The 9792-nt window shown below is 40.1% G+C and overlaps 2 protein-coding genes across 3 annotated transcripts in view; one reads left to right on the plus strand and one right to left on the minus strand.

The window, feature by feature from the left end:
- The window catches only part of YES1 (YES proto-oncogene 1, Src family tyrosine kinase), a 70601-nt gene extending 63248 nt beyond the window's left edge, over positions 1 to 7353 (minus strand). Inside the window, exon 1 of one of the 2 annotated variants that reach the window (XM_039844982.1) lies at positions 7226 to 7353. The gene's annotated coding sequence lies outside the window, so the exon portion shown is untranslated. Of the gene's footprint in view, positions 1 to 6876; positions 6899 to 7225 lie in introns of those variants that run through there. The other variant, XM_039844992.1, reaches the window with a different exon arrangement.
- LOC120588002 (translation initiation factor IF-2-like) overlaps positions 1 to 8749 on the plus strand; it is a 48623-nt gene extending 39874 nt beyond the window's left edge. The window contains exon 2 of the mRNA XM_039845044.1: positions 7226 to 8749. Coding sequence (XP_039700978.1) covers positions 7226 to 7923 — 698 coding nt within the window. The 3' untranslated portion in view covers positions 7924 to 8749. The remainder of the gene's footprint in view (positions 1 to 7225) is intronic.
- Positions 8750 to 9792: the final 1043 nt, after the last annotated feature.

A 9792-nucleotide genomic window follows, 5' to 3' on the forward strand; every position in this document is an offset into this window, starting at 1 on the left:
TGTATAGCATAGCACCTGCCATCAAACAGGCTTTCCTCCTTGCCCAGGGCCTAAGAGGAGTGTATGGGTGGGAAACAGAAAAAAAGACACAAAAGGGAAAATTACAAACTCCATTTTACATCCACTCCTCATTTTCCCAAGCCTTTTTCTACTTTACTCATTTTTGTTTCTCATTTGCAATCTTTCGAAGCTTTTCTAGACTTCGCACTGTCCTACAGAGTTAGAGTTAGGAGATGGGCTTCACAATGCCTAGCAAGCAAGTGTGAGAAACTAGGGAAGCTTCTGGACTTACATTCAGCTTAACAGTAAGGCCTCACTGAAAGAGTCCTAGCATCCTAATATAGAACTCAGAGTGATTTTTAAGTAGTGAGGAGCAGGGCAAGTGGGGTGGGAATATGACTGGGAAGGCTATGGGTTCATCCACTGTATAATCAAAGCATCTAGTAGGCTGAATATTTCATCTGTCCAAGAGTTCAGCACATTTAAAAAAACAAAACCTGAAAAGCAATTAGAACATTTATGACTGAAACACTGTTATACTTTTTAGGTTTTTATAGGTAAAATCTAATGGTCTGCCTAGAAATCGAACCAAAAGGCTAACGTTAACAGAAAAGATTTTCTCTGGGAAAAGATTTTGATTTTCAAAGAAATGATTGACAAAGTTTGGGAATACAATCTATTTATAATTTTAGGGTTTTTTTTGTTTGTTTTTACAAAACCTATTTCGAAAATCTTAAAAAGCTAACCATTTTCAAACGCCCATGCTCATTTTGTTCTAAATATTAATTAGATATGTTAAAGAAAAATACCCAGAACAATTACTCTGCACTTCTGTCAATTAAAAAAATTTAATGTTTAATGTTAGTGGCTATTTTCCTGATACAATGTGGCAAACCTGTCATGGAAATAGTCATGATTACTATTAAGTGACATCACAACTATCTGCTTCAATGAATAAGTCCTTACTTTTCTAATTTTACTGCAAATTAAATCTGAAAAAAATTTAAAAGCCTAGCTTTCAAGTGTATCTTCTTATTGTAAAACTTCTATATAGGTGTTGTGGAGCCTGTGTGTGTCATAAATACCTGTAAGAAACTAACATCTAGAAAAACATCAAATGACATCTGCCTGCCTAGACAACTGAATCAATTTACCTGAGGCTAAATCTATCTAGTGCAGAGAGATTTAATAAAGTTTCAGAGGCATCACAAACTAAAATCATCAAAAACCAGAGTATTGTAATGAATTATCACACTAAAAATATCTACCAACCTACAAAGTTTATAACAGCCTTATAATCGTAGTCAGTTCCACCCAACTGTGAATTCCTAAAAGGCAGCAGTCATGCTGCGATCATTTTCATATCAAAATCAGCATAGTATTTGTCAACCAGATGTTTAATAAATGTCCACTTAATGAATGGAATAACACTGCATTTGCTTGAGAAAGTTCAGTGCCAAATCTATGGGTCAGTTTTTTACTATAACCTTTACTTACTTGACATCTAATTTTATTTCAAATTATTCTGAAACATTTCCGTAAATTTTGATCAATATGAAAATTTCAACTGTAGTAGAACCACCTATTTATTTATGTAAGGCTGAAAGGATATTAAAAACCATCTGGCCCAACTACCTCCTGTTTCAAACGGTAAAACTGAGGCCTAAGAGGTTTACTGAATTGACGAAGGCGACATAGCTCTTCATTGTCAGAAGAGGAATTAAAATACAGATGATCTTCTACCTTTTAGTTTTTTCCTTATTATACTATATTGCTTCTCTGTTTCTTTTCAAATGCCTGGCTGTTATTATTTTAAAAGTATCCTTACTTGTAAAATACTAATTGCATCAGAATAAAAGTTGGAAATCAATAAAATTGCCATGGAACAATTATAAGTATTAACTTATGCAGCAAAAGCCACCAACTTTCCCCACCCCACTCCAATTTCTACTGAATGCTAAAAAATTACTTTAAAAAATTAGATAACTGATATGCTCCAAAATTAGTTTAGGAAAACCTAGAGTATACATATTGCAAGCAACAGTGGCTGAAACCAGATAATCCTTAAGTTTCAGTGGTCAGGCCTTTTCTCACAGTACTTCCTGTCTCCAACCCCCACTCTCATTAACCAGCAGACATATCCTATAAACTATGCATTCTTTTACACACATTACGTCAAGAAAATCAAGACTTTTTTGTCCTTGAACTATATAAACATAAATCATAATTATAATATTTACTGTTACAAATAATATGATAAAATGCCAAATGTACTTCAGAAAAACCTAGGATTTTTTTCCATAGATTTCTATATTCACTAAAATAGTAAAAACATTTTAAAATAATAAACCTTATTATAGACTAGTTTAACAAAGAGTTTCCAGTTCATGTTAGAAATATTAAAATGATCTTTAAATTCACATTTGCAAGTGTTTAAACAGTTTTATAAAGTCATTTTCTAGAACAAAACTTTGAGAGTAAAAAATATAAAGAATATGTTTTAACATTAGCTTGTGAAGAAGCACACTAAGCTAGCTTTAGAAAATTTTAGTAGAAGTGTTTGGAAGACGTCTATATACATAAAGTCATGTGAATATATGCAGAACCATGTCCCTGAATACAATTCAAAATTTATTAAGCATTTATTCTACTTGGAACTGTTCTCAAAGATTCATATAAAAGAGTTCTCTGACACTCTGAGCACCAGATCAATTATATCACAGTCATGGAAAGGAATAATTATTATGCAAGGAGAAATATGCTCTTATATCAGTTTTGCGAGAACATAACAGAAGTCAATATACCAGTGTCTTGCTAAATATGTGCCGCAATGACTATGTACCTGTTAATGTTCCAAAGTACAGTCTTCTGTACCTCTTCCTTCCTTCTCACTGTTCAAGTCAGAGTGCTGCTTCTCCTAATACTCTCTAACCCCCATTCAAAATGAGCCAAACCCTGAACCACCAAGTTTCAAAGACAAAATCAGTAACAGGAATCTTCTCTGTAGAATTTCGGATAGTAGTGGTAAAAGAGAGGACAAGATGCTGTTGCTCTTCGCTTGGCATGTTTATAAACAGCAACATTTCATAAGCAGCAAAAATTGCCTATGGCATCTTCCAGTCTGGGGCTTGCCATATTTAGATGATACTGTATCTGTGATGTCCACATTCTCATATCCCCAGGAGTAAAGGAAGAACAACAGGAAAAAGAATCTAGGGTTCCCACTTGTAAAATTCAAGCAGCCACAAAGGATATGCCATGTGCAGCTAGTTCTAGATACAATCCCTCTTGAAGGTCTTCCACTTCCTGGGAGAAAGTAGGGAATCCAAAGAACCTGCTTTAAGCTCTCCTGGCACTCCCAATCAACAGTAACAGCAGCAGCATGTCTAAGAGACACAGCTTAAAGCAGCGTGGAATATATGGTATTTGCTTCCTTGAATCTGCAGTAACATATACACACACTCAAACAAGGGAACTGAAGGGTACTGCTATCTGGGGCACAGAGGCTTATCACAGTCCCAAAGCACCTTATCGGTACATTATTCTGTACCCTGTCTAAAGTTATAGGATTCTCTCTTTCCTGAAGTGAGCTTTAAGATCTTAAAGAGTGATACCAGGTAAATCCAATCCAAACCAGGGTACGTTGCCATCAAGTCTGCTAGTTCCAAGACAACAGTAGTGCTGCTGCAGCCAACGATTCCTCTGGCGTACAGACATGTTAAAATGATACTGGCAGCAGCACGAGCTCTTCTCTCTCACCCTCTGCTGTTACTATAGCTCCTTTTGCTAAATCTGCCTCTGAGTTTAGACAGGAGCTGGATGGTTCATAATCACCCAGCAGCTGCAGCTGAGCAATACTCAGCCTAATTGTGGAGCTGGAGCAGCTGAAAGGAAGAAAAGCGATAATACATACCCTGCCACAGCCACACACAAACTGCCGTACACACTACCAATAAGATAACCAAGATACTTTGACTGGAACAGATTATTTCCTTTAAAGAAAGGCAGTAGTATCTCACTATAGGAACTTGTATTTGTATTACAGACTTGTTTAAATGTGAACTGAAGGTGACCTAAGCCATGCAGGGTTCTGAACAATGAAAGATCTTAACTAAAACTTCCTGTAAATATTCACATAACAAAGCCAGCACCACAAACATCACCTTTATAACACGACTGCAAGTTCCTGTGATATAAGAATTTGGCACTGATGTGATCTCTTCTGTAACTCTACATTACAAAAATGCAAAGCAACCAACAACTAAAACAGCAAGCCATTACATAAAACAAATAAAGTAGCATAATGCAATGATTCTCAGCATTTTGAAGTCTTTTGAAAGCACATTGTCATTTGCTTTCTTTTAAAACAAAACACACTCTTCCTTTATGACACATCTTCATAAAACTTAAGTAAATAAAAACTTATGCTGAGAATTTCATGACATCCTTAAGGATATCAAAACTAAGGCTGAAATTACTGATCTAAAGTACTGTTCCAAAAAACTGAAAGTGAATAAAAGTCAAGACTTATTACCTCTGTGCCATGGTTAATTTTGAGTTTTAGCTGTCATGTTATTTAATTTTCTGAAAAATACATACTTGATGACAGAACAGTATCCATTAGTTTAATAAGCATATTTTGATTATGTATTTGTCACAATATAAATGCTAAAGAGGATTTAAAGTTAGTAATACCTACTGTTTTCTCTCAAAATATTAATATAATTAACATGTAATTTATATGTCAAAGTAGTTACATACACTAGCTGGTATATGATAATTATGATGTAGTAAGCCTAATCCTGTTCGCAAAGGACAACCCAGGCAGTATTCCAATGTTGGTCACCAAATAGTAAGTTCTTTATCCAAGCACTTTATGTAGTACATTACACACAGGCTTCTTTAAAAATGAAAAAAGTTTTATGTAAATTAAAACATACAGAAAAGCACACAAAACAAATGTGTGGCTTAATGATTTATACTAAGGCCAACACCCTTGCAACCACCACCACGTTAAAAGAACTTTGCCACCACTTCAGAAGCTGGATCCCAGTCACGACTTCCTCCCTCCTCCCATATCTTTATTTTTGTAGAAAGCACTTCCTTGCAGGTTTTTCTTTAAATACAGTTTTATCACCCAAGTTCTAGACACAAGAGCTTAGTATTGCTCCTTAAAATTTTTTGATATTAGGCTTCTTTTTAGAATAATGCTGATAGGAACTAATAAATGATACCTATACTGAACACCAGATCGAGAGTTAAATATATGTATAAAGAAAAAATACATTAATAAATTATTTACTGCCTAAAAAGATGCAAAGTTGAACTTTGTAGAAACGATTCTTGCACCATGGGTTGGTAATATTTCACTTATACTGGATCATTGCTACTCTTAGAATATTTATTCTTTTAACATTACATACCATAAAGATTTATTTGCATGGACATTGATTTTGCAGCTTGAGAATTTCCTGAATTAAAAAACTACTTAAACCATGTATTAATATTATACTTCAGCCACAAGACAAATTCCACCTATCCCAGGAAGATAAGTCAAAGCTGTAATTTCACTTTCGGTTGAACAGAAAGGAGTCAATTTTGTGGTTTATGAAGTCAGCAAAAACATACTGCAAAATTAAAGCTATTATAACATTACAGTGGTTATGGCAGAGTACATATTTTAAGAGCCCTTTTATATTCTGGAAACACGGATATAAACTGTCTTGTATTCAGATTCAGATCAAAGGCCATTTGTTTTTTGTTTTTTTTTTAACATTTGGGACCCTATGAATTGTCCACCAGCGTTAAAAATCTCCATTGAGATTTAAAGTTAAAATACAATTAAACTTCCTTGTCTTAATGTCAACTATGGCAGGGATCTCCTACATTAGTGAAATAAAACAAATGTATGGCTTAGCAAATACAACTTTCTTTCAGAATATATCGAAATCATATACAATGTACACAAGATCCTTGGCTTTTAATACAAGACATTCCTTCATTATCTGCCCATTCAAAATGTTTCTTGTCCACTGTGCGCCAAGCACTCCGCTGGTTAAGATATTAGATTTACCACAAACCTTGCCTTAAATGCAGTCATATGTACACATTAGAATATCTTCCTTAGTGTGTAATTTAACTTCAAAAATTTAACGAGATGGTTTAAATATACTTAGAATTATCAAGATACTTTTGGCACTGTGATTCTACAATTACACTGTACAAATATGCTACGATCGCGTATATGTATATGTGAAATCACCTATGTGAAAACACACATCAGGGGAACATATATACATAATAACCGGCATGAATATAAAATTGTGATTCCACTGGAGACTTGACTTTAATAAATTACTTACAAAATTTTAGTGTGAGTCCATGCCTGTTTAATCAATTACACAGAAAATAATTCAACCAAATCCGAACTATATTGTCCCCCACTCACTAGAAAATTAAAGCAGTTCCTACATCGGACCTTATTTTCGAAGAGCTTCTTAAAAGAACGCTACTCCGTGCCCAGTAAAGCAATAGCTGAAAGCAATTATCAAGAAGGAAAACACACTTTAAAACAAAATTTTCTGTAACACATGTTGGCATAGAACCGAACCAACTGGGAGGCGGAGTGGTAATAATACTGTAAAAGTGGATGCTGAATGGCATATTTCCCAACCCCCAACACAAAACAAAGGAAAACTTTAACATGTTGTGGTTTTCAATCAAACCAAGAGAAGGGAGAGGCTCATCCACTTGCCCCCTACACACATCCTCGACCGCTCTCCCCGCACAGCAGCCTCTCGGCTGTTGTAAGGCGGGTAAGTCAACACAGACCCCCGACCTCTGGGACAGAAAAGGGCCGCTGCCCTCGCCGCTTACTTCGGGGTGCGAGACAAAATAAACCTCGCCCCTGCCTCGCTGGGTGGCCCACACGACCTTAAAGACACGGGTGGTGGGTGTCTCAACGATCCTAGGACCTTCAGTCGGACTTCGGCGGAACCGGGAAGGACTGGACGGGGCGGAGACCGAGTCAGGGGGCGAGCAGGTAGTGCCGGGAAGAAGACACGCCCGCCGGCGAGCCGGGCCGGGGGATGGGAGAACTTTCTCCCCAACTTCCCGACTCGGAGCCGGAGGGGGCGGGGAGCGGCGGCGCCTCCGAGCGCCGGGGCCTAACGCTGCCTGGCCGGGGTCGGCCGCCTCCGCCCGCGGGGCCGCACCGGGTCGTTACCTGCCCTCCAGTCGCGCTGGCATGGGTCGCTGCTGCTGCGGCTCGGGGTGGCGGGGAGGGATCGGGGTGGGAGGCGAGGCCCGCAGGGCCCTCTCCCTCCTTCCACCACCTCGTCCCGGGCGCCTGGCGCAGCGACGACTACACAGCCGGCCCTGGACTCGTTACTTCAGGGGGAGGGAATTCCCGGGCGCCCCCACCCCTCGGCCTCGCTCTCCACCTCCCCTGTGCGCGGCGCCCGCCCTCGCTCCTGGCTCCGCCCCTCCACCGGGGGCGGGGCTGCGGCTACCTGCTCGCGCGGCCGGCCCGCTCACCGGAACCGACGCCGCGCCCACACGGGCTGCGGCGCCCCCGCGCTCCGGCCCCCCGCGCCTTCCGGCGCCGGCGCGCGCTGCCCGAAGCTGCGGGCCTCCTCTGCCGCTGTCCCCCTAGGTGGCGAGTCCGAGTCACTTATCCCGACCCAACATGGCGGCGGGGTCCGGGGCGGATTCCCGAGGCGGCGCAGGCTAAGGGGGCGTGAAGAGGGGGCTCCTCTGCACGCGGAGAGCCGGCCCACAGCGCCCCTCCCAGCCCTGCGGACCCTGCGGCCGCCGACCCGGCTGCTGCGGGAGATGGAGTTAGGGGCGCGGATTCTGCCCCCTCTGCTGTTCACCTTGCCCTTCGACCCGCTCTCTGTCGTGCCGAGGGCTTTGGGGCTTTGATTGCTTTTGTGAGGGAGGACAGGCTTGAGTTTTTTTGGTTGGCTGTTTGCTTCTCAGTACTATGCTTCCGCACCCATTGTCGGTTATAGTAAAATCTCAGCCCAGCCGCGTGAGCCGGGGAGGGGGGACGTTACTAACACCCTCATCACCGGCCTGATCATCGTCCAAAAACCACTCACGTCTGGCCTCCTTACGAATCTGTCCCAGCCCCAGGAGCTTCCTGTTGACTGTGGATCTAACCAGCCTTGTCGGTAGAGGGAACCGAAGCCGAGTTTTGTTGGCGACTCTCCCATTGATGGTGGCTTTGGCTTATCTTGGGACAGCGTATTTTTACACATCCTGGTAAAATCCCAGGGAGATATCTTGTTTGACAGCTATGTAAACTGAGGCTGAGACCCTGAAAGTGGAGCAGCCACAACTAGAATCCTGCTCATCTGAATCCAGGCACCTTTCCTATTTGCCTTGGCCAGTCGCTGGAGAAGGGAGAGGATCCAGAGAGAACTGGGATAAAGACGCGGATTAGTCAAGATCGGAATGGGTTAAATATTGAGCGTTTTCTGCTGAAATCACTTCTGCCCTGTCACACTCATATTAACTTCCTCTTTGTATTTCTTCTGGCAGAGTTATCAGAACTATTAATGTGGGACTGTTGGTTTCCTTTGTGGTTTTTAGCGAAACTCAATCATCCACAGATATGAAATAGTGTCAGTATTCTGGTATTCTAGGAACTCAGGAAATGCATATAAGGGTTTGAGGAATTTTTTCTTCAGCTCACTAAATGAACTAAAGGTTGGCATAGGTATTTACATTAACAAAAACATACCCATAACGGAACGGCACTTTATTTGATTTAGCTACTAAAACTTTACTTGTCATTGACTGTCTTAGGCGTTAAATTTTCATGTAGATTTATGTTCAGCTTTTTTTTTTTTTTACACTAGAAAATAAATTCCTTGGACTATTTCTTTTCTAAATTTATAAGTAAAATAGAGGTAATATTGTTGTAGTTATAAACTCTCAGCCTCAAAAAAAAAATCAGCTCTAAAATACTAATTTACTCCAGTTAAGGGGTGAAGTAGCTTTGAAGATATTCTGTATCTCGTTTGAAAGGTGGGAGAGGGTCAAAATCTCTCCTACATGTTATAGGTTATATTAACTCATCATTGAGTTTTCTTCTGTCCACCCTCATTTTGATTTTTTTTATTACCTCATTCTCTGTTTTCTTTTTTGGAATATTCATTATACAATCCCAAGCTTCAGTCTGTAAATAACCTGAAGACTTCAGATTTAGGCTCAATGGCTCACTTATTTCCAGGGATGTTTAAAACACTAAAAAGCAAAACAAAACACAAAAAGGAGAGAAGGAATCTGTAGTCTTGCTTAATTTGGTAGAATAGAAATTATTTAAGTAAAAATCTGCTCATGAAATGGCCAAAGAAGCACATCTTTGACCCTCACACATAGCGTAGAGGTTTGGGGTGTGTGTGTTGAGTGATAAGATACTCAAGTCTTCGAATCCCTGGGAGAGTCTGCTGGGTGAAAAAGCTAGGGGAAAGTTTGAAACAAACAATGAAAAATGTTAAATCTCTAGAAAAGTGAAATGCATCATTTAAGTTTATTAATGCTTACAATTTTTTGGAAGTTTGAAAAATTTGGAGTTTAGCTGGAACATACTTGCTTTCACCCTGAATGTGTGATTTTGCCAGGAAATGTTAGTGTTTAGGATAAACCTCTCCTACCTGCTGTCAGTAATCTGCTGCTGCTGCATCCCTCACTGAAGCTGTGATGATTCTTTCTGACATCCAGAAAGCCAACAGTCCTATGCAGGGTGCATGCACTGGTCTCTGCTCTCTAAAAACTATCCCACTA

This window comes from Pteropus medius, unplaced genomic scaffold (genome assembly GCF_902729225.1).
Source record: "Pteropus medius unplaced genomic scaffold, Ma_sr-lr_union100, whole genome shotgun sequence".
NCBI lineage: Eukaryota > Metazoa > Chordata > Mammalia > Chiroptera > Pteropodidae > Pteropus > Pteropus medius.